The sequence below is a fragment of the Rhyacophila brunnea genome, unplaced genomic scaffold, assembly GCF_057557595.1.
Source record: "Rhyacophila brunnea isolate RB1 unplaced genomic scaffold, BYU_Rbru_1.0 scaffold_20, whole genome shotgun sequence".
In the NCBI taxonomy this organism is placed as follows: domain Eukaryota; kingdom Metazoa; phylum Arthropoda; class Insecta; order Trichoptera; family Rhyacophilidae; genus Rhyacophila; species Rhyacophila brunnea.
In genome coordinates, this window is record NW_028232860.1 from 31805250 (window position 1) to 31831261 (window position 26012).

Below are 26012 nucleotides of genomic sequence, written 5' to 3' on the forward strand. Positions count from 1 at the left end.
AAACCATTATTATTAATTAAATCGATACTATCTATATACACTGGAAATTATGTTATAATTATATATACATGCGGGTTGAAATACCGAGCGACAACTTGCCTTAATATGCCCTAGAATGGTATGTATGGAGTACAATCCAAAATAATCTAATTTTTATCATGAATCAAGAGTTGTTGCCAATAATAAAAATTTCATTTTCTTTATCTACCTACCATTTTGACTAATCTTTTAAATCACAATTTTGCCACTGGGTTCAACAATGTTGAAAGTGAAGTCACATTTTTTGTTAGTTGAGTTAAGTATGCAGACTTAAATGTGTATCCACATTCTCTTAATGCTGAAAATTTGGGAGTCCAATGTCACATGGTTTTCGAAACACTTACTTCTAAAACGACGGTAGTCCAATTATTATACTTTAGAGCTGAGTGGATGTCCAATTTAAATCATTTTTTGTTTAAGCTATAGCGAAAAGATTAATTGCAAAAGTGCAGAAGTACAACATACGGAATTTTAGTCCGAATGCAAATGAGTATTTTCAATATGTTAAAACTGCTCTCCTGCAAAATATTGAATATGTGACTTTCAGACATTCAGCTCTAAGGTACAGATATTATTATGCAATCGTCGTGTGTAACCATTTAAGGAAATGTCTCCGCTTTACGCAACGTTGAAAGCAGTGGCAAAATTGGACATCATTATTAAATCTTATCATGCGATTTTAGTGAGGGCCAGGCTATTTGCCACAATATTGTAACAATAAAACGAATTATCAATTAGTTTTCATGCTGAGGATTAAATGAGTACAAGTGACAATAGTTCAGGAGCAGTTTTCACATCAAAACGCAGTATAAGACCTCATTTATAGACTATTAAAAACAGCTATGTAGACTTTAAAATAAATTTACTCAATTAGGTCACCGTTGCACTTGTATCAATTCAATCATCAGCTGTTTGATTTCAATAATCTTTGAATGATTTAAAACACCATCAAATTTTAATTTATTCTATGACCTAACATTATTAACATTTTTTTCCTAAAACAACCAATACAACGGTGAGCATTCCTTGCCCGATTACATTTTGACAATACATGCTTTAATACCAATAACATAGGCATTGAAAATGATTATTTTCTTGTGATTAAACATTTTTTTTTTTGATACCATAAATAAAACAATATTTCTATTCATTCTGATGATATAATTATACAATACTAATTTTATTTTCAACTCATTTAGATATTACCACAACCCCACTTTGAACAAACTGTAAAAAAAAAACAAATATAAATCCTGTTTAGAAAAAGCACCAGCCTATTATTGATAGGCAATGGCTAATCCATAATAGTGCTAAAAAATTAATATAATAAGCTGATTGAATTTCTTTGAAAGCATACATGGATAGTATATATTTAGGTAAATTGATTGTTAGATAAGTCACATTGGTTATCTAGTATTAATAATAAACAAGGAAATACATTACTTCAGATATCTGCCTGCATAAAGATCACCATTTATGTCACTCCAGTGACGTTAGATGCAATGTGATTAATTGAATTGGGGTATTTTAAATATTGACTTGATTTTTCTAGAGCATTGCATTCTCATTATCAATTAATATCAATGCTTCAAAACACACTGTTATCTTTTTAAGGGATGATTATAAAATTGATTAAATTTCAAATAATCACTTAATGCATATTGTTCTTATCAATAATTTCTTTGGTGTAGTACTATCTAATTTCTCAATAATACACAGGCGTAGGCAGAAATAGAATTATGGTGCAAAAATAATTTCAACATGCATCACGTCATCTGGAAGGTAAATCACGGTTTTCATTATAATAGCCATATACGAATACACAATTCAAACTCTCAAATCTTCCCCAAGATCCAAATAGAAGTACCGAGTCTGTGATCCACCAACAGGATGCAGAAATATCTACCCCATAGCATGTTATGACCCAATGCTCCATACACAGTGCATTGGCAAACTCAGGCATACAAACTTGAGATGAAATCAATTCAACAACTTTATCTATTCAATACAAATTTCTACAAAGACGCTTAGCCTTTTAAAAAGTTGAGTTTGATGTTTTGAACTAATAGAATAAATCACATCTGTGCAATTGGGAAATCAATTCTGTAGGCTATTATGAGTTCAGATTCAGTTGGGGTCACCTTAAATATCTGCGCACAAGAGACATATATTTCAAACATAACTTAAAATATTTAGTAATGAATTGTTGAGTGAAACATTTTTATGCGCGGTAGAGTGAATCCCGCTAGTGTATAATACCAAAACTGTGATGAAAAACAAATTACTCTCAAACGTCGGTGAAAAGATCTGGCTTCTAAACACTGTTAGAAATTCCCGACGCGAGACACATAACACACTCTAGGAAATCCACATTTCGCCTTACAAATAATGTATTGTGGAAACTATCGAGTTTCGCCGACTCAATTATAGCAAATCAGCTTCACAACGATCATCGAAAGAATATTGCAAAAAGAAAAAGGCCAAACATTCCTCCTAAGAATAATAAATCTAAAAGTGGATGTGGGCGATCCAGATTGAAGAGCAAAACAAAACATTTCACTTCCGTTGCGTGTGCTCACCATACACAATCATTTTTTGCATCACGATTCAATTTCAGCACAATTTCTGTGACCCGTAATTATTAAAAGCAGACCGTAGGAATTTCAAAACGGACTAACTATAGATCCTCGGCAGGCAGATACCTGAGAATATCAAAGCAGCTGTCATCGTCCAAGGTGTTGGCGTTGTGGTGGACGAGAGAGTGGTGCGAGTTGGTGGGTCATGTGGGGGTGGGGGCGGGAGCGGTGACGGTGGAGTTGGGACGACAGGCCCAGCCGTTGGCGTGCAGGTAACGGCTGACCAGCCACTCGGGCGAGCAGTCCGTTCCGTCAGTCGGTTCCTGCTTCACGGAAGAGTGGGGCTCTGAGGCGCGCGACCGCAGCAGTACAGTCTTCATCGTTATGTACTGGATCGGAGGCAGATTGAATGTGTTGCATAGCTGGACATGCAAATGAAGACATGATTAACAGTTATTAATGATGGAACATTTGAAAATGAGACCTTATTTACAGAATAATGGAAATAGTTGTGTAGAATAATTTACAATTGTACAATTTAACTATGACTTTGATTTATTCAACTTGATTACATTTTCACTTCATTCATTTAATCTTAATCCAATTATCCTGGGATATGATCAAGGCATGGACTAACATTAATTCATTCAACCACGGATTTAAATTATTGAACTTTTTATTGTTATTCAATGAATAATTTGCAAGATTTGAGAATGTAATATTTTTTTATTGAACATACATATTTCAGATCGCAATTTAAATCAGAAACAATTTGAGAAGCACTTCGAAGTGTCTGTTTTTGAGATGTTTCCGAATTATGTATGAATTAAAATTATGTTAAATATGGTCAATCCTGGGATTAAAATAATTATATATATTCAATCACTGTATTTTGGGAGTCAAGATATCAATCGGGATGTGTGTACCTGTACTTCATTAGAGGTGAGCAGGTGGGCATTAGCGTTGCAGCATGTTGCAGAGCTGGAGGTGCTGGTGCTGGTGCTGATGCTGGAGCATGTGAGCCTTCTGCAACATCCACATGCGGTACTTGCGCCCCGTGTGCACTTTGGGCTGGTGGAACTTGAGCCGCCTTCGCCTTCTCTGTAACACATTCAAGATGGTGATGCTCATTCCGGCCACATTATATAAGGGTCTAGCACAGCAGTGGCGGACCTATGGCATGTGTGGAAATTCTGCTGGTATGAGAAAGATTTATATATGATGGATATGGTCAACTCGGCAATAGAAGCCGTGGTCACAATTTTACAACACAGCATTCTTGTATGCCCAGTAATCTAAATTTCTAATAGATTTACAGATTGTATATAGATTGAGCGTTTTGAGGAATTTAAGACTGCAATTAACAATATTAATACCCCGTTTAAACGTGTATGGATTTACTGTTGACAGTAGGAAAATGTATGGGTCAACATGTATTATCCTGCAGTTGGCAAGATTGCTTGCATGAATCAAGAAAGTTTGGAAGCTTCTGAATTTTCATGCGACAGTAAGTTTTTTTCGATCTGCGCCTGCGCAGTAGAACGATAGTGCCGAACCTGCCGGCAAAAAAACCAACTACCAACGAATTTTCAGGTTGACCGACTTTTACTACCTGTCAAATAATACGAAATAGTACCATAAGACAACATCGCGTCTTGCTCACTCTTGAAGAATGAGATTGGAAAGACAGTCAGCACTTTTACGTGTAAACAGTTGTCACGATAGTATAAAATACGCACTATTGCCGCCAGTAAATCCATGCCATCGTAAATCCATTTCTCGTAAAAATGAAATCTGTTAAGACAAACCACTACTCTGTGGAGGCCCATATGATCCTATCAGGATCGGACATAGTTGAAAGAAGAAAGAAATCCATGCACGTGTACAGGCGCTATAATAGTGGATATAAAAATCTCCAACTAAAAACTTTGATCGCTTTAAAATCAATATGGATAACCATTTTCAAAAACATTGTGATTTTTATTTTAGCTTTGAAAAATACATTTTACAAATTGAAAACGTTATGAAGGACTTTCAGATTTCAAAAAAAAGTATAATAGTAAGTATCCCAGTATCAAAACTTGTTGTTTCATCTACAGTCAACTTTCCGTGAACTAAAATCATAATTTAACTGAAATGCAGATTTGGAAAAATAACAAAATTACATAAGTACAAAAAGTACATAAGTTAATATCAGTGTTGGCTAACCTTTTTCTTTGGTTTGGCAGGTGTGTTGGGCTGAGATCTCGCTGACTGGGAATCGCTTGGGTTGTGCATCCACTGCTACCCTAACACATATTAAAAATGTTAAAACAAATCTACCACACCATCTCAAAATATGACATATCTAATCATTATTTTAATCACAAAACATAGATTTTAATTTTTTCTATTTCAGTCAAAATTTGCAAATTTTTTTTAGAAGTCATTTTGGTAACACAGTTGAAAAACACGGACCAATGACAGAAGTGGAATTCAACATAACATTACCTTCTAAAGCAGGGGGGGGCAAACTGCGGCCCGCCGGGTATTTTTTTGCGGCCCGCCATCATTAATTGTACTTCTGACGAATAACTTTTTTATAATTTTTTAAGAAATATTGACAATAGATTAAAATTTGAAGAATTTGTTGTTTCGTAAATGTGTTATCTCAGTAGGTACGTCTTCCTTGCGTCTCGTCTCACACTATGTAACCAATATTTTCGACGTTGAACATCGTGACATATTTAAATACTTTTAACTCCGCGTTGCAAGGAAAAAAAATATATGCCCATGATATGGTAAAAAGTTTGATTGGATTTCAATTAAAACTCAAGTTAATCCTTCGACAAATATCGAATAACAACGTGGACCACTTTCCAACTTTGAAGTTGCTGAATATACCAGAATATAAATTTGAATAATATGGTAAAATTATTAAAGCTCTGAATGACGATTTTTCACAAAGATTTGGTGACTTCCAAAAAATTGAGACAAGTTTAGCAATAGTACGCAATCCATTTTCAATAGATATTGATAGTGTACCGCATGGCCCCCACAAGGGGGGAGCTGACAGGGCTCTAGCCTAGGGGCCCGGGCTCAGGGGGGGCCCAGCGTGACGAATCGACCAGATAAATGAGATAAACACACATCTTAATTTTGCTCTAATATCTAGCTTACTTCTAACTTATTACCATTTTAAAACATATAGTTGTTGGGACGTGTTGAGAAATACTGTGTTAAAAAATTGCTAAATTACACTGAATTTTATTTGACCTCGAACACCATTTGAAAAACAATACTGGAGAGCGTCAGACTGCCTTTAACCATAGCGATAGGTAGGGGGCCCGCCCAAGACCCTGGCTTCGGGGCCCGCGTCAAGATGTGGGGGGCATGGTGTAACGACAGAGCTACAACTTAAGATTATTGATCTGCAGTGTGACACTGATTTAAGAGAATTGCATCGTCGTGAAGAAATCTCCAAATTTTACAAAGCCCTTAATTCAGACAAATTCGACCAACTTAAAGATTATGCAAGAAAAATGTTCGTTATTTTTGGATCAACCTATATATGTGAACAAACATTTTCGATCATGAACCTCAATAAAAATTCTTTACGATCAAATATCTCCGATGCCCATTTCGGTTTCTTTCTTCTAATTAATTTTTTTGTAATGTTTATTTTTCGTGATAATAAATAGTGTATATCTAAAAATGGTATTTTACTTGCGGCCCGCCACTCATTTTGAATTCTTGAATTTGGCCCTCCATCCAAAAAGTTTGCCCCCCCCTGTTCTAAAGTGACAAGCCATCACTATCCGTTTCTACCGTTACTATATAGGTAACCAATAGTGGTGTAGTAGTAGAGTCCACTTCTGTCAAGACTCGTACTTTTCCGTGAACGGAACACCGCTCATACAAAAATGACATCTTTAGACGTACCGCTTTAAACGGGATTTCACTAATGTAAATCAATTATTTTAAACATACAAATATGTTGAACACACAACGACATATATTGGGAATATTGTCACATACTCAGAATTGAAACAGAATTCGTTTTTACCACTTGAAACGTAAATTGATTTTTATTTTTGCAATAAAATTCGCGGCGTGCAAGATACCGCCCACACATACACCTACCGGCAGTAAAAAGGTTAAGGATTATATTCAGTTATGATAATCTGGTAAAGAGAAACCATCTCTTCACATAATTAGTAAACCACACCCGGTCTCAATCAGGCGTATCAAGAAACCCCACGTGAAGCATCAGCTTTTTTTTAAGACCGAGAATACCTCAGGAGCAGTTACCAAAGACTGAGGTCACCACACGCTCAAGTTAAAGGTGCCCATGGAAAAATAGAGAAGGTACAGGCAAAATTAACAATTGTAATAAGTAATATAAGCTAATAAAAAAATTCCCAAAAATCTGTGAAGAGATCTTCACGTTCACAGTATGACGCTGCAAATTTTCTGGTCTGTCTCGGTCAGGCTAGACAGCCCAATAGGCTCAACGGATGGTTCGACTAATTTGACGAGCTCTACCCTCTCCGTACACATTTTAGAACATTCCCAGAGGATGTGGTTTGCATCCTGTATTTCTCCGCCACATGAACATGTTAAAAAACAAGGTTTATGAAGACAGTTACAGTTGGCTCAAAGAGTCGCAACATATTCTGCCTTTTCTTCAAATCAATCGGACTCCAGTATCTTGTAAAACCGATTAATGCCCTCTACAGCGTATATTCGGCAAAGCTGAGATGACCTGGGAGAACCAAATATATTGGCGAGACAGGGATGCTTGGAGTCACCATGTGGAATCCACATCCTCCATCAGTGAAAATAGACAAAGAAAAATTGACTTGATAAATGCATTTTGACAGTTATATTAAACTGTGATGATTAATCGGATGAACAGAAGAGAATAAAAGTTGTTATAAACATTATCCATGTATCGTGTGAGAATGTGACAGTTATCTTTATACAAAGTTGTGTCTATAGACAATATACCTACAATAATATGGCTGTGAAGTGACTACCTACTTATTTGGCTATACAGTCGGTAGTATATTGTATTACAATATAATTAGATATACACATTATTCCAACATAAACACTATAAAACATATTATCCAAATCATTCAAATTGACCGCTTGTAAAATGATGTTAAGTTGAATTTATATAACTGTAATAATTGTACGGTGCTTTTCAAAACAGTGTTACCAAAAACTCATATTTCCTTATGGGAATTTTTTTTTCAGTCTCCTTACACTAATTATTACTACATCATTGAAATGTATTTCTATATCATTATTTCATAAAACAAGAATACAGTTAAATACGATTCAAGATACATTAAATTCCTGATTTGGCTATTGCCTTCAATGCGTGTGTATAGCGCAGCTGTATTTTCTATAATAGAATTTCATGTACGGAACCGCTCACATATGCAGAAATAACTCGATACGATCATACACATTTGATAAGTCTGCGGGTGTGAAACGCAAATGTTGAATGCAATATCAAAATTAGGACTTAAAAACTTGATTATCTGGATACATTTTCAAAATAAGATGGACAAGTGATGATAAAAAAATTGGTAATAACAGAAGACCTTCAGAAATGTTCATTTTCTACTTTAGGTAAAAAAGATATTTTAATCTTTGTCAGTTGTATACATACATAGGTATAGTTAGAGTATAAGGAAAGGTGAAACCCTTAGATAACTCTTAAGTAGAATTTATTAAATTTTTAATAAGTACCCCCCAGTCCGTAGTATTAAGGCCATGCATTAGTTGAGGCACGGTCTAAAAAGATCGTTGCTAGACGATGTGCGGATTGCGGGTCGCGGGTGAAAATGACGCCTGTCAAACGAAATATTATTTCTCATATAAATCCAACATACGTCCATTTTATGTTCTGTTTATTATTCTATTAGTATCAATAATAATATATTCATTGACATGTTTGCTTTTTAAAGTAAATGGGTAAAGTTTTTAGTCATCTTTACACGATTTTAGAATTAATTGGCCCGTCGCCATCACGCAGCAAAGTGACGTGCGTCCGACTCCACGTTCTCTCAATGAATGCGAAGCAAGTACAAATTTTCGTCGCGCGTACAGTTGAACATTATTTGGCGTTTCACTGATGCGTCACCTTAATAAAAAATATTTATATTTATAAGCTGCTGAATGAGCTTATTTATTTAATACGCTATATCCGGCATATCCAACTTCAACAAACTGACAGCGATCTACAATACTCTCGCATTGATTGTCAATCTTCAATATCCGGTAAACACCATAACAAAGAAATATTCAATTTCCCATTCGTTTTGTGTTTTCTTTTTGGTTCTCATCGCACACAAATTATTCTATTATTGTGAAGATCATACCTACTGCGTGATTGTAAGAGGAACTACGCCTCAGTTTAAAGAATAGGGACTCACACCTTCTCTTTCTCTGCAATACGAATCAAGTGATACGATAAGGTCACGCGTTTAATTTGTAAACGTCTTTCAAATAAGCCGGTAAAAGAAATAAAGGAATAATTAATGCTTCCTTTCAAAATCTCGATGAAATCTTTACATTTTCATGATCAGCCAAAATCCATCCCACAATTGGCGCATTGGACATGCTTGCGTTATATCATTGGTACTTTCTCTTGTTTCTACTCATCCATTGATACCCAATAAATATACAATGTAAACTAATTAGATTATAGGATAATAATTAATTAATTTCTTGCCTTTTATTTGGATGCATAATAGGTAAAGATGAGCAAGAACATAACCTTAAGTAAACTTAGTGAAAGAAAACTGAAATTTCATTGGTTTGTTGAATGTTATAAATTAAGCAGTCGCTACATGTAAGACGCAGTGAGGAATCATGGCCTCCTGAAAAGTAGGTAACTGTAGGTTTAGTCCAATTAATGCCATTTTTCTACATCAATGTATCCAGACAATCAAGTTTTTGCTAAACACTTAATAAATAGTACATAATAATAAATATATAGAAAAGCTTAAAGCAGAAGCATTGAAGCGACCCGTTCCAAAGCTAAGCAAATAAAAGTCGGTGTTGTGTACCAAATGAGTGAATTATGAATGGACTAAAAAGGAACATAAACAATCAAGAAAAACAACTGATTTTACTATTTTTTGTGATAAATACCATAGACAGGCATTATTTTCTATTAAACACAAAAATAAACCAAGATCATCAATGAAATAGTCAAATGTTTAATTCAAATTACAGCTTGTCTGCTGTTTTATTAGGCTTAATTTAAAATATTTGCTTATTCATCATTATAGCAGTTAAGACATTTTCAACAAAAACACACAACAATCAGGACGGTAAAAAAAAGCATAATATCGAATACGTAGGCGACATTTACGTTAAAATAGTCATTCTAAATTGATTGTTGTGCATGTCAATATTTAAAAGTTAATTCAGCAATAAATTCTGCTGATTTATTTCAACATTAATTATTAAAGTCATATAAAAATATACCTAGTAATTCCACAACAATAAGTAATAAACTTGTTAATTGACGAATAATATGACAGACCAACAATCAATGCAGAACAACATATTGTGCAATGTTGCATAACCACTTGACTTTTTAACAACAAAATATGTTATTTTATTGGATATTTCTGTATTAGCGCATGAGACAACAATTATTAAACACTGCTTCTTAAGAAGGAAATATATTATGGTGCATGTCGCGTACTATCACGTGACGTCACAGCCGCTACGGGAAAAAAGTGTGCAATGTCATTTTTCTTGGTGTTAAAAATGTTATCAAACTGATTCTCCTATCCTGTAGCACATTTTGAACCTTTAAATGAACATTGTCAGTTGGCAAAATCTGCCGAAATCACCAGAACAACAATGAGGTCACCTCACGTTGTACCACACTGCATCGACACTTGCATGACCCAATGAACGTTTTTTATCATTTCTACACATCTACACATTTTCGATTCATGTCGGACGTGTCGATGATGTCGGTTAGACGGGATATCTTATATTTTTATTGATACAGTCATCAAATTTAGAAGTCAAGTGGTTACTGCAGGTAATGCAATGATTACTTAGCGATAGACTAGATAAGACAAATAATACACAATAATTATTATGAATGACTGAACGATGAAAGGATGAAATGACTTTGCTGTCACGGATCATTCAACTGCTAGTTCGCCATTACCAGGGTTTGCAATTTTGGGCTCCTGCTAGATTTATTGATCCCAGAATCCTAGAACCCCAATATTTCAGGATGAGTTTTATATTATGTTTTTGACAATAATAATTTATAAAGGCAAAAGTTTTCAAACAAAAATAAGAGATCTCACAATATTTAATGAAATCGTTCTTCTAGAGTTAATTGAACAATGATCGTAGATTATAAATTATCACAATATTATTAGAGATGAATTGTCACACAGATTTACCTGCTTGTATCAAAGGAATGAATTAATTGGTCGGTAAGGTAATGCAATAGTCGCAAAATCATCCAAATTCCTCCACGGTGACCAAATCAACTGTAGTCAAGTCAAATGCACGATAAAATAGAAAAATGCCATTAATCTCATAATATTTCATGAAATCGTTATCCTAATAAATTAATTAATTGATTCCATGATGACCAGGCAGCTAACGTGTCAGTTGATAGTGTCATGTGTCCCAGGTTCGAATCCTGGGTCTGACAAGTACACATATTTTTTTTCAATTTGTGTATGAGTTGGATTATGGACCTAATAAGTTGAGCAAGTAGCTGCCATCTATTTCTTGTAAAAAAAAATACCATAAAATCTGTTAATACATCGTCCACTCCGTGGAGACCCACATGATCTTCATAAGATTGAACATAGTGCAAAAAAGTTAATAAAAATGTCTAGCATTTCCATACACATAAGGGTCACCTAGTGTACGGACTTTTGCGTTGCTTAGATTTATTTATAGTGCTCCATACCTACTCCGGCTAGAGCAGTGACGATAATTGTTTGAAAGATAAGTAATAATATGTGTACACATTAAAAAAGTTATGATCGAAAATAAAACTAAAATTGCTAAAATGCCTTCCTTGTCAAAAAGTGTATGATTTTTACACTCTCACCATCTAAGCCTTTAATATCTCGTGAACCACTCGACATACACTAATAACAAATATTCTTTAGAAAACGGATGACCAATGACATTAATATGGACGAAGCATCTGGGAATAAAAATGACACTCACTTTTTTGTCGGGTCTGCCGAATGGCATAATCTGTTCTAACGCCATTACAATAAAGGTGATATTGCTATAAATTTCCGATGCTTTTTGTTGGGTCTGCCAGACGGTTCGGTTCAAACGGGTTCGATCAAATGAACATTGACACTAGAAACACTGTTCTAACGCCATTACAATAAAGGTGATATTGCTATAAATTCCCGATGCGTGATATCGCATAATGGAAATTGCGTGACGTCTACCTATACATGTACGAATGTCACTGTGCGTGAATTTACTTACTAGCTACTGTATTGAATGCGTTGTCCATTAATAATGTCATTGCGGATGACTAACAACATGGTGCCACTAAATAGGGCTGTAATTAAGAAATGCAAGTGACAGCTCTAAGAATAGTAAGGTGTATTGCATTTGATTTCAGTGATCTTACAAATCAATGAAATATAACGATACTGTGATAATGAATGATCCATGACAGCAATCGACAGGAGAGACCAACAAAACAAGAGTATAAAGTGAGAATGTATGTATGGAGAAGCGTGTAGCGCCGTGTGTACCGCCATGCGCGGAGCTCGCCTTCCGTTCACCGAGGCCAATCCGGAGAGTGAGGAGCCGCCTGAGGACGCCACGCCGCCCGCCAAGCCCCCCGCCGCGCTGGCGTGCCGCTCGAAGTGCGCGCACTCCTCCACAGAGGTCAGGCCGTGGCGCCGGTAGCGACTCAGCTCAGACAGCCGGACACGCAGCTCACGCTCCTTCCACAACGCGCCTGATATGGATGTGTGCTCCGTTCGGGATGCAAAGCGTGTGAAGGGCCGCAGACGGTCCATGAAATCCCTGTTAATACAGCAATTGAAAAGAAAATGTTATAGTTATTTTCGTAAGAACACATTTGATTTAAATATTTCAGATTAAATGAAATAATATTATTTTTCATGAGGTAAAGGTTTAAATACGAGGGTGGGTCAATAATTCCTTAGAAAAGCCGACAGGTGGCGCGACTAGTACTGTAAGCGGTTTGTTTTCATGCAGCGGCACTACCAATTCAGTATGCTGCGAAGTTTCAATCAGATTGGTCGGGTTGTTGTGTGTTTCTCGTACATTTAAAAAAAAATTTGCTTGTGGAAAATGGAAAATGGAGAAAATTGAGTTTAGAGCTGTTATTAAACATTTTAATATAAAAGGGTTAACAGCAAAGGAAATAAAAAATGAGTTGGATTTAGTTCACGGCATATCTGCTCCTTCACTTGCAACTATTTATAACTGGTTAAATGAATTTAAACGTAGTCGTACATCAACAAAGGATGAACCACGCTCAGGACGTCCTGTAGAGGTGTCTACACCAGAAATGATCAATAAAATCCACGATATGGTGTTAAGTGACCGAAGATTAAAGTTGAGTGAGATAATTGAGGTTACAGGGATCTCAAAAGGTAGCGTCATTTCTATTTTACATGACAAATTGGGCATGAAAAAAAAATCTGCAAGATGGGTGCCGCGTTTGCTCACAGTCGACAATAAATGCAATAGGGTGGTGGCCTCTAAAGCCCTGTTGTCGCTCATGCAACGCAATCCGGATGAATTTTTTCGTCGCTTTCTGACTGTAGATGAAACATGGATACACCACTATACTCCCGAGACGAAAGAACAGTCAAAGCAGTGGATTGCGAAAGGCGAACCATGTCCAAAGAAGGCGAAAACCGTAAAATCAGCTGGTAAGGTTATGGCTACTGTATTTTGGGATGCACGTGGAATTATTTTCGTTGACTATTTGGAAAAAGGAAAAACAATAACAGGGGATTATTATGCATCTTTATTGGACCAGCTAAAAAACAAAATTGAAGAAAAACGGCCTCATTTAAACAGGAAAAAAATCCTCTTTCATCAGGACAATGCCCGTGTTCACACATGTTTACGATCAATGGCTAAAATTGAAGAATTGAAGTTCGAATTGGTCGACCACCCACCGTATTCGCCAGATTTAGCCCCCAGTGACTTTTTCCTTTTCCCAAGCTTAAAAAAATGGCTAAGTGGACAACGTTTTTTTTCTAATGAAGAAGTCATCGATCGGACAAATGCTTATTTTGAGGACCTTCCGAAAACTTATTTTTCTGACGGTTTAAAAAAAATTGAGAAACGTCTAACCAAGTGTATTGAGCTCCAAGGAGATTATGTTGAGAAATAAAAAAAAAATACAAAAATAAAAACTGTTTTAATGCTTTTTTCTAAGGAATTATTGACCCACCCTCGTATTTCAGATTAAATGAAATAATATTATTTTTCATGAGGTAAAGAAAACACAACTATGTAAATAAATATAAGATATTTTCTTACTTTCTCTCCTTGGCAATCTTGGTCACCAACTTCCCTCTGTTCTTGATGTTGTTGAAGAAGGTGGTGACAAGTTGGTAGTCTCTCACCAGCCTCTTCCGCCTCGTCCGTTCTCTCAGGCGGCGGGTGTAAATGTCCACTTGGGACAGCTTCAGGGCTATAAATAACACATGGTTTCAGAAACATTTTTATTTTATCAATTTTAAATTTGTACCCTGAAAATGCTTTAAGAATTAGGTGAAGCCAGGATGGTAAATTTTAGGTGTTGTCTAAAGAGATAAAAGAAAGCCACAAAAGACTTTGCGAATTGGTGTAAATTGGGATTTTTAAATGAAATACGGATTTACTGCAAGATGATAGCATGTTCTAGAAAGCACTGCAAATTTCCAGTGGACCATATTTCATTGTGTAATATATTCATAATGTTGTCTATGAGTCCTATGCATAAGTTATACTTGTGGAAATATGTGGGCTTATGTGTTATACGTTACGTAGAAAGGGAATTATTACAAAATATCACTTAGACGTGTTCTCATTATAAGTACAGTCTAACAAGAAGATTTAGGCGATAACCGGAAGTCGCTGTAGTCAAAGTGCGGTTAAAAACAGGAGGGGCTTGTTAGTTAGCAGTTTTAACATGTGGACAACTCGTAGATAACCGGAAGTCGCTGTAGTCAAGGTGCAGTTAAAAACAGGAGGGGCTTATTAGTTAACAGTTTTAACATATGGACAACTCGTCGATGACTGGAAATCGCTGTAGTCAAAGTGCGGTTAAAAACAGGAGGGGCTTGTTAGTTCACAGTTTTAACACGTAGACAAGAAGATCTTGTTGAACAACAACACATAGCATATATTATGCCCACTTGTTTACATAAACCTGAATATGCATAGGACCCTATAGCAGGAAGTTGAAATAATCTTTCGCCAGTCACCCGAATCGCGATCTCCCAAACACACAAACTGTTGTATAGGAAAAATGTATCACACTGTCATTCTTCTTAGCTTGAAAATTATCCATTACAACGACAAACAAATTTTTAAATATGGACTTTGTACAAGCCAGATTTCGTGCTGGTGGTGAAAAATAGGAATTATTCCATTTACCTATATCGAGGTCATCATCATCAGGGTTCAGTGAGAGAGAGGAGATAATTTGTTCGGCCTCGTGATCATGTTCCTGCAAAAATTTGAATATTTCATGAGGGTCAATATCATATCTCTGCAACAGCGGCAGACATCACAATCATTATCTTGTGGATTTAATATGCCGCTTGATAAAGGCCTCTAAGGATCCCAGGCCCGATGGTAAAGGACCACTGATCCACATATAAAATTAGCTACAAATGACTTCACATTGCAGGTTCATTTGCAGAGAATTTCACACTACTGCTATGACATTTATTTGCCAATTTGCAGGAGGTACAAAAAGACAATCTGTCACAATGAGTAAATAAGCATCCAATACATCATCGGTGTTTTGTAAAAAGGGCGAATTAACCAAAATGCTACTTTACAGGAGGAGGATTTTTAACTTTTGACATTTATTTGTTTTTTACCTGTAGATGATTATAAATATCTAACAAGTTTATAATAAAGCTTAGAAATAATACTGTCATTATAATAGGTTTTATTATATAATATTTTAAAAGGCCTAATATGTCACATTTGCTCTTTATTTTGTAATTTTAATTAATTTAATTTTAGTCGATTATCATTTTTAAGTACTTTCCTGTGGAGATAAAAATTCGCCGTTTTTACACAACAAAGCTAGTGGGGTACATATTGTATTTTCATTAAAATCTCGATTTCGCCAAAATGGTTGATTCGCCCTTTTTACAAAACACCGACGACATAATACTACACTTCGACATTATTTAGTTTAAAAATCATGTAAAACCCTTTAAACACTCGAGTAAGTAATCACAATGAACATAAAAAATAGCCGCCGTTGCGTATGTATCAGAATGCCAACTGAGCGATCTTAATATTTGTGGAGTTTACCAACATAACCATACTTCATGAACTCGCAAAATAGTTTCAAATGTCATAACAGAAATAATAAAGTACCCATAAGACTCATTTTATTTATAGTCCAATTCTTTGCTTACCCATTTTGGCTTAACAATCTCGATATGTCGTGAATATTAATTTAAATACTCTAAATAAGGGTTCACTGTATAAAAAAAAAACTGTTTGACGCTCGTTACACTAATAAAAAACATTTTTATCTCAGTGCGGCTCTGGCAACTAAATCTCAGATAAAAAAGAATAATCTTGCAACAAATGAATCTGCAAAGCAAAATGACTCATAATTCGAATTTAATCATTAGCCTTAGGCTGCGAGCACACGGCAAAGCGAAGTTTCGGATTCATCCGCCAAACGACGTTTGCGTTTTATTTGCGTTTTATTTGCGAGCCGATTGCGTTTTAAATGCGTGTCAAATGCGTCAAAATTTCGACAATGCTGTCCAAGAGAAAACACGGTTTTCAAGGGGATTCATAAACGCCTTTTTTTGAAACTGCACCCTGCTGCGAGAGTATTTATCTTTCATTACAGTGGCGTACAAGGGTAAATAAATCAATATAAAATCAGTACGTAATATTGCATTATACCTACATTTATTTTCCCACTATTGCTTCTTTTGGAGCTGGACTGTTTTATATCGAAAGCGTTTTGAAAATTACCTATTGTTGAGCCTATTATATACCATCATCATCAATACTATCGACCGAGGGTACTTGATGGAGTTTGAATTTAAATTCTAATTGATTTAAGTTTTGTACTATTATTATTTATTAATACAATAAAAAAAGATTATAAGTTAATACACGAAGAAAGGGTAAAAACCTTATTACCTAGATACCTACTAAGTAAAGGATTAAGTACAAAAACATAATATTTTGAATAATTTGAATATTTGCAGTATTCTAAAAACCTGTTGTAAATACTATTAATACATTCGGTAGGTAAGCAGTTTTACAAAATACTCGTATAATAAAAAGTTGTGACACAGCACAGCTATGAGAAGAAGTATTTCACGAGAAGAAAGGCTCGCCATATCTATACGGTAAACTAAACTATTATTATTTATTTTGTAGTATGTACTTATTTAATTAATTTTTTTATTAGTTGACACTGTCATCTTCTATAGATACACTAAAATGGAAACGGGTACTAATAATAATATATTGAAGTGAGAATAATGAATACCCACCTACTACTATTGATAGGTATGTGCTTGTGTACTTGTATCGGTACAAGTATATTTATATTAATTATTGTTTTTTTGTTATAATATATTAGTTGCGATTAATTGACAATAAAATTTTGATAATTTATCTATTTAGCCGCTACAGTACCATATTATTCAATTACATATTCAAAAAAAGTTGTTAGTTATGAATTCAAAACACCTTTCATAAAAAATAGATTGAAATATTAGTAGGTACACTAACACGAAATTACCTGATATAGTCTCATTACAATAGCTATCTTTTTAATATGTAGCTATTGAATTCTAAGCAATAATATTCTATTGGAAATATGAACAGATTTTAAGGGGAGATATTTCAAATGTTTATGAATAATATGTTTTAAATGTTTATTTAATAAAAGATACAATAGGTATAATAATATATTACATTGTTCTAACAAATTATATACAAAAACCCTATAAAATATTTTAATTAAATTATATCTGTTTTCCCCATTGCATTAACGCCACTGTGAAATTCTTGATGACACTAAAGGAAGATTTTTTTAATTTTTTCGGACTAAAGTAATAAATTATGTCATACAATATGTGCCTTATTGTGTTCGCCAACTTATAGCTATTATGGATATTAGTACTTTTTGTTTTCACCGTTAGTGTTATTATGTAAGAATTTATTTATTGCACTATCCGAAGAATTAAAAAAAACCTTTTTTTTGTCGCCAGTGGCGAACTAAGATAAATAAAATATAAAAATATAATATGTAAAGATTACCTACATAATTATTAAGTATTTCTTTTTTACCATTTTACCTATATTTATTTTTTCCACTATTGCTTGATTTGGAATAGAATTCTGTTATATTATATCGAAAGCGTTTTTTAATTTGATGATATTTTCATAGTGTAGAAATTATTTTTAATGACTTTCATGCGGATTTTTGTTAGCTATACGCAAATGCAGACATAGTCCAAATAAGCATTAATCATTCAAGTGAATCTTTCTGGTTGCAAACAATTCATCATGACTTCGACAACAATAACAATACAGAACATGATAAAACAGAACAGCCAGGTTTTCTCCAGGTGTTCTGTTTTGTCATGTTCTGTTTTGTCACTGTCCTGTTTTGTCATGGAACCGACTGAGATTTAACATTCTTCATATTATTATATATGACAATGTGCTAGGTGCAGATTGCGTAGGCTTAAACCTTTACATTATACCCAAGTTTTTAATGAAAAATACCCACTCATCTGGTCATGAGTTTGTCATTGGTAAATAAAATTTATTAGGCCTTTCTGAACATAATTATGTGGTTAATCAGTAATATTTCTTAATACGCGCCCCCATAAATTTCAGCTTTCAAAAGTTCGGTCCTGGCCTAAATGGGAAGATTTAAAAGAACATGTGGTAGGTAGTATATTCATGGCACGTATTGCATGACATAATTAATTACTCCATTGCTTCAGTGGCGTTCATGCAATGTAGAGCAACAGATATAATTTAATTAAAATATTTTATAGATTTTACTGTAGCGGGTGAATAGATAAATTATCTAAATTTTGTTATCAATTAATCGCAAATAATATATTATAACACGAAAACAATAATTAATATAAATATACATGTACCTACACAAGTACACAGGAACATACCTATCGATAGTAGTAGGAAGGTATTCATTATTCTCACTTCAATATGTTATTATTGGCACCCGTTTCCATTTTAGTGTATCTATAGAAGATAAAAGTGTCAACTAATAAAAAAAATAATTAAAGAAGTACATACTTACTACAAAATAAATAATAATGGTTTAGTTTACCTTATAGTTATGGCGAGCCTTCACGCTTAAAAACAGATTAAATTTAATAAAAATATTTTATAGATTCGATACCTACATAAAGATTCTACTACTAAAACGGAGGCATGATTCTATTAAAGATACATACTTATTTAATATCGAATATAACCAAATGCATACCTACTTGTATTCTTCCCAAAAGAATGGTGTTATTTTAAATATGTATTTCATATAATATGAATAGGTAGGTGGGTAATTCAATACGTATCTATAGGTACTTATATAAATATTTTCGGTATAGGTATATAGGTATTCATCAAAAATTATTTAAATTTGCATATTACGAACTATACCTTAACATTGTTTATTCGTTTTTTTTTTATTTAGTGAGTAGTTACAGTTGGTGACATCTCTCATTAGTTAATATTATTAAACTCCCAACATATTGCACAACGAGAAAACTATTGTTTACGAGAAATGACATTTTAATACGCTTACCTACCGAATGTATTAATCGTATTTACAACGGGTTTTTTTAGAAACACTGCAAATATTCAAATTATTCAAAATATTATGTTTTTATACTTCATCATTTACTTAGTAGGTATCTAGGTAATAAGGTTTTTACCCTTTCTTCGTGTATTAACTTATAATCTTTTTTTATTGTATTAATAAATAATAATAGTACAAAACTTAAATCAATTAGAATTTAAATTCAAATTCCATCAAGTACCCTCGGTTGATAGTATTGATGATGGTATACCTACTAATATTTCAATCTATTTTTTATGAAAGGTGTTTTGAATTCATAACCACCAACTTTTTTTGAATATGTAATTGAATAATATGGTACTGTAGCGGCTAAATAGATAAATTATCAAAATTTTATTGTCAATTAATCGCAACTAATATATTATAACAAAAAAACAATAATTAATATAAATATACTTGTACCGATACAAGTACACAAGCACATACCTATCAATAGTAGTAGGTGGGTATTCATTATTCTCACTTCAATATATTATTATTAGTACCCGTTTCCATTTTAGTGTATCTATAGAAGATGACAGTGTCAACTAATAAAAAAATTAATTAAAGAAGTACATACTACAAAATAAATAATAATAGTTTAGTTTACCGTATAGATATGGCGAGCCTTTCTTCTCGTGAAATACTTCTTCTCATAGCTGTGCTGTGTCACAACTTTTTATTATATTTTGTAAAACTGCTTACCTACCGAATGTATTAATAGTATTTACAACAGGTTTTTAGAATACTGCAAATATTCAAATTATTCAAAATATTATGTTTTTGTACTTAATCCTTTACTTAGTAGGTATCTAGGTAATAAGGTTTTTACCCTTTCTTCGTGTATTAACTTATAATCTTTTTTTATTGTATTAATAAATAATAATAGTACAAAACTTAAATCAATTAGAATTTAAATTCAAACTCCATCAAGTACCCTCGGTCGATAGTATTGATGATGATGGTATATAATAGGCTCAACAATAGGTAATTTTCAAAACGCTTTCGATATAAAACAGTCCAGCTCCAAAAGAAGCAATAGTGGGAAAATAAATGTAGGTATAATGCAATATTACGTACTGATTTTATATTGATTTATTTACCCTTGTACGCCACTGTAATGAAAGATAAATACTCTCGCAGCAGGGTGCAGTTTCAAAAAAAGGCGTTTATGAATCCCCTTGAAAACCGTGTTTTCTCTTGGACAGCATTGTCGAAATTTTGACGCATTTGACACGCATTTAAAACGCAATCGGCTCGCAAATAAAACGCAAATAAAACGCAAACGTCGTTTGGCGGATGAATCCGAAACTTCGCTTTGCCGTGTGCTCGCAGCCTTAGTAACCATTTTATCAGTTTCTCTTTCAATAACCAAGGCTGTCCCCATAAAAAATGTTTTATTCAATACTATTGAGGAAAATTGATTTCTTCACTGCAAAGATGAATACTTAAGACTTGCTGACTTCATCGAGAATAATACGCCAACAAAATTAGAAAAAATGAATTAGTAAACCAACTCTTTCAAAGTCATCCCTGTTGGGCATGTAGCCAAGCTGTGCAGCCTCGTCGTGAGACACGGAGAGGGGGGGCAACCGGGCCACAGCCTGAGGATCGAGGGGACCGCCGTCTCCTCCGGGGTAGGGCGGGGCCGCCCGTACAGTGGCCATCTCCACTCCGCCCCACGTGGCTCTCCCGATGCTCCCCTCCAGATAGCGAGATATGTATTCATCTTTGGCTTCTGCAAAGTTCACAATACGGAGAAATTAAAGTCTACTGTACTGTATTGGATAATTATTTTAAAAGTGTATTAGAAGAGAACTTCGTTTATACCACTGTAAATAGTTGATATACAAATAATTGTAACTATAATTAATATACTGAAGATTTAACACATACAAGTGCGCCGGTGACCATGTTGAGTAAATCGACATCAAAGATAAATTCAATACAACTGTTTCATCATTATGTAATTCGTTGCATTGGTGGTGAATAGACCTATCAATTTCAATTTCTTTATGCTTTATGCCATGCACTTTTTGCATACTGGCAGTATTGCAATTGTTTTAGTTTCAAAAACAACCACGGTGACATGTATATCTAGATATAGAAGCCGCAGTCTCTAGATATGTTGCCATGGAAAAAATGACAACATTTTCTACACAGAAGTCAATGAAATATAATCCAACGTTATCAATAATATACCAACATAAATAGTCCCATAATTCAAAATTGGAACTAAGCTTATCGGTATTGAAAATAGCACCCTCACTCAGGGTTCAACTTATACTGGTAGATTTATTGGAATAAAACGCTTATAATTTTTACAAAGCAATTGCATGTTTGAATTCTGTTTCACGCATAAAATACTCCTAATTCATGTTTTATTTGTCACTTATACTTTTTTACACTTATTTAATCCTCAGCCCCTCAATTATCTGTGACTACTATAATGTTTGCTCCAGCAAACGTAGTGTATGGTTTTTAAACACTCAGTGCATGCACAATGCTGATCTTCAACTATGTTTATTTGGTTATTACGAGGAAGATGGGACCGACTGTATTTGCTCGTTATATAACATTTTTCGCGCCACATTCTATTTAAGCATAGAACATAAAAAATCTGAAAACCATCATAAAAATCCCCGAAACAACAACATGCGATTTCAACCATATGCATGGATACTTTTTCAATGTTGTCAGCGAAAACACCAATTAGGTAGGTACTTTGACCCTTAACTAGTGTCATAAACGTAATGCGATCCCGGCGGCATAGATCTAGTTAACTGCCCGGTCGAATTTTATTGCTTAGGGTCGAAAATGTTGTTTTTAAACGATCGACACATTAACAGTTTTGCTTGCTATACCCGAGCTCATTATAAAAGTGAATAAATGTATGGAGAAAATCATAAACTAAAATGTTAACGAATGTTTCCTCATTACATCCGAGATCTTGCTATTTCCGTAATCGTAAGTTCGACTGTATTAATGATTTGAATTGTTCCCACAGGCACCGATGCTGACCAGACCAAACGGTTTATGCTCGAAGGCTCAATTATTAGTGATGACATAACTCAAAATGTTACCAACAGCCATACAGCAACAGCCGTAGTAACAAATGATAGAACCAAACGGTGAAAATTCAAGACTTTTACCCTGTGCGACTCACGTTTTTTATTTTGATGCAGACTTCTATTGAAGATTGGCGACCAAGCATATTGCAATACATCAGCTGCTTATACACTGTCACTAGGTCACGTAATCAAAAAATCTCCTTATGCCCTCAACCTTTCGCTGTATTATTTGCTGCAGTAAATAATACTTTCCATTGTGGAAAATATGGTCAAAATAATATGTGACCTTGCTGCGCGTGATGAACGCTTTTAATTATCGGTTCGTCTTAAAACCTCTTCTTGGTAATGCGATCAGCCCACAAAATTCTTATTGCATAACTACTTACTGAACAATTAGAAAATCGATAGTTATATCGGCATTACCGATGGAAAGGTTATGGAGCACTGCTCCAATGAATTCAACAATATTTTTGTCAGTGGTTTTCAACGTCGTCATTGGTGTGTGGCCGCCTAAAAATATACATTCTGAGCAGCTGATTGAAAATTATTGTCTTCATAATCAGATTTGACTATTATTCCATATCGTCGTTGAAACTAGAAAATTTTGTAACTCCAAAAATGCTTCTTTACAGGAGAGACAAAAAACATTATGTTTTTGTATACATTTAACAATGTCACAATTTATTTGGAATTTAATCATTTGCAAGACAGGTAGATATTAGCAACGGCCACTAGATGGCATTCAAAGTCAATTTTCGATTACAACAGAATTGTTATACATTTTTCTAGTTTCAACGACGATATGCAGTATTTGCTGGGTGTTACTTTTCCATTTTGCAAAATTTAACAAAAACGATGTATGGATATCGAAATAAAGGATAAATATGGGATTTTAAAAATAAATAAATCTCACAACGAAATGTCAGTGATAAGGTAATAAATACTATAGATCCACCAGTACAAGTTGTCCACTGAGTGAGAGCGTCATATGCTAACATCTGACATATCACTCAATACTTTTTATACTGCGATGAGCTTAGTTCTAAATTCGAACACTGGATGATTTATGATGGTATATCTAGTTTATAATTATTTTATTATCACCTGAAAAAAAATCAGCTAACGACGCCCACTTGAAACACCACTGACTAAAGTATACACAGAGATAATCTAACACAGGGGTGGCGAACCTATGGAACGCGTGTGCCACTGGTGGCATGCGAGATGATTTTGCATGACACGCGTCAGAAAAAAATACCTATAATTACAGATCACATTGTATAAAAAATAGCAGACAAATAGGTACTAGGCAAGAATAAGCATTACGTATAATGTAAATTGTTTTTATTTAATAAAACGCAATGTCCCGCTGAGGCAGACGAAACCGGTCCTAATATATTAATTAAAAGTGGAATACGTACTACAAAAAAATTGCGTTTTATTAAATAAAAACAACAATACAATGCAGTTCCACCATGAATTGACCGTTAACAAAATAAAAGAAATTATAATGTAAATATATAATTGCATAGATTGGTCCTTAGGCTTTATGCGTCACATATAATATTATCACACTGACCTCATCAGGCGGCACAGAATGCCGCGCCGTGAACTTTTAATTTTGATCGATTTACGATGCTTGAGACTACTGTAGCGAGAGAATACCTCATCTGATCGGAGCAATTCTCATGTCAATTTGTGCGATAAGAACCAAGCTAATTAATATATTAACAAACAATTTCATTTCTACCCACAAAAATGACTGCACCACATAAGAAACAAGAACTTGGTGAAGCTAGTAGTAGTAATTCTGGCAGATAGTTTCAAAATTGGTGGACTGAAATGTATGGCATAATTGAAAAAAATGATAAACCACATACGTGTGCCATGTTCTGTGAGTGGTATCTGGAACACTTTCATTTTTTTAATAGAGTTTTTAAAAACTATTTTTTCCTCATGAAAAACTGCTCGGCACGCCAGACAGTTGAAAAATAATGTTTGGGAAATTTTGGCATGCGTACATAAAAAGGTTCGCCAACCCTGATCTAACATCTCCAAAGAGTTATAAAATTACACCACTGTGGTGATATTCAAGATTGAAAAGTAATGTTTTAATAATATAAACATTCAAACACCTTCCGATGCTCTCGTTTCAATATGTTTGGAGATATCTTCCCAATTCCCGAAACCGAATTGTTCTATCGCATCCAAGAGTCGAACTTCTTCTTTGGCCGACCAGCTGCCTCTTCCCTGGAATATGCCAACTGTCCCAGAATCCTAAAAAATTGCAAGTCAAAACTTACATTAAACTCGAAGAAATAAATAAAATCGACAATATGTATTGGAGATGTTTAATTGAATGGGTTACCATAAACTGATAGGCGTGGTCATTTCGATGCGAACCGATCTCGGCTCCCACAGAGAAACACTAAAACAAAAACAAACTTAGTTCAGCGAAAGTTCAAATCTACCGCTAACATTAATGGCTCATGTCAGTGACGTCACAAGACCTACCAAGAGGCAAATGTCGAAATCGACGCATTCCGCGCATCGCACCCTCAGTCCGGATATTTCATCTTGACAATAGGTGCAATTATATTTGGCGTACAAATCTGAAACACAATAAAATATTGTAAACTTTCTTGAAATCACGATTGAATACGCGATTTTATGCCAGCGTCCACCTACCTGCCATATTTGTCTATAGACAATAAAATTGTTCTATCCTAGAGCCAGCAGGGCGTAAGCATTTATCGACCCTTTACCTTTGACCACCCTTATCGAACTGAAATCAGGAAATACTTTGATTATCAAATAAATATGCTATTATCCATAATTTAAATACAATGTGAGCCATGCACAAAAATAAAATCACTTGTATAAATCGATAGCAGAATTGTATTCTATCAAGCTCTGTGTACATGCATGTTTTTCGTAATTGAAATATTACAAACATTCAAAAAATACATTATTGTATGCGTATTTAGTACTCAAGAATAATAGAATACTTAAAAATATTAATTTGACACTTTTTCTAGTAACGAGACGCGGGGGATACACTGTACTCCATTTTATTTTTGATTGAATTATTGATGCCAAATAGCTTGCAAAGTATACACTACTTTTTGCAGAAAGGAGAAACGCAGTATTAAATTTTATGTTTCCTGTTTTTTTTTATATCAATGTAATATTTTAATGTTTCATTTATTATAATTATTAGCCGTTAAAAAAAACTAT

The 26012-nt window shown here is 34.3% G+C and overlaps 1 protein-coding gene across 4 annotated transcripts; it reads right to left on the reverse strand.

Annotated features, from left to right (window-relative positions):
* On the reverse strand, nucleotides 1-25516 carry Ada2b (Transcriptional adapter 2B). 4 transcript variants are annotated; one of them, XM_085947861.1, is made up of 11 exons: nucleotides 25464-25516; nucleotides 25290-25387; nucleotides 25144-25203; nucleotides 24911-25052; nucleotides 21222-21442; nucleotides 15264-15336; nucleotides 14163-14316; nucleotides 12419-12665; nucleotides 4824-4898; nucleotides 3542-3716; nucleotides 1-3037 (listed from the first exon to the last, which is right to left on the reverse strand). In XM_085947861.1, exons 1-10 carry the CDS (start codon nucleotides 25468-25470, stop codon nucleotides 3573-3575), a joined length of 1221 nt encoding a protein of 406 aa, XP_085803987.1. In that variant the 5' UTR covers nucleotides 25471-25516; the 3' UTR covers nucleotides 1-3037; nucleotides 3542-3572. The 4 variants fall into 4 exon arrangements, with proteins under 4 accessions (XP_085803987.1, XP_085803986.1, XP_085803985.1 ...); XM_085947860.1 differs by having other exon boundaries at nucleotides 12389-12665; nucleotides 25464-25498; XM_085947859.1 differs by having other exon boundaries at nucleotides 4824-4903; nucleotides 25464-25487.
* Between the last annotated feature and the right edge of the window lie 496 nt (nucleotides 25517-26012).

Coding starts and splice junctions, on each gene's coding strand:
- Ada2b (XM_085947858.1), bottom strand. Junction 15,337..21,221: donor ACAGGGATGACTTTGAAAGA/GTTGGTTTACTA, acceptor AAATTTTTGCAG/GAACATGATCACGAGGCCGA. Junction 4,904..12,388: donor GGCGAGCTCCGCGCATGGCG/GTACACACGGCG, acceptor AATATGTGTTAG/GGTAGCAGTGGATGCACAAC.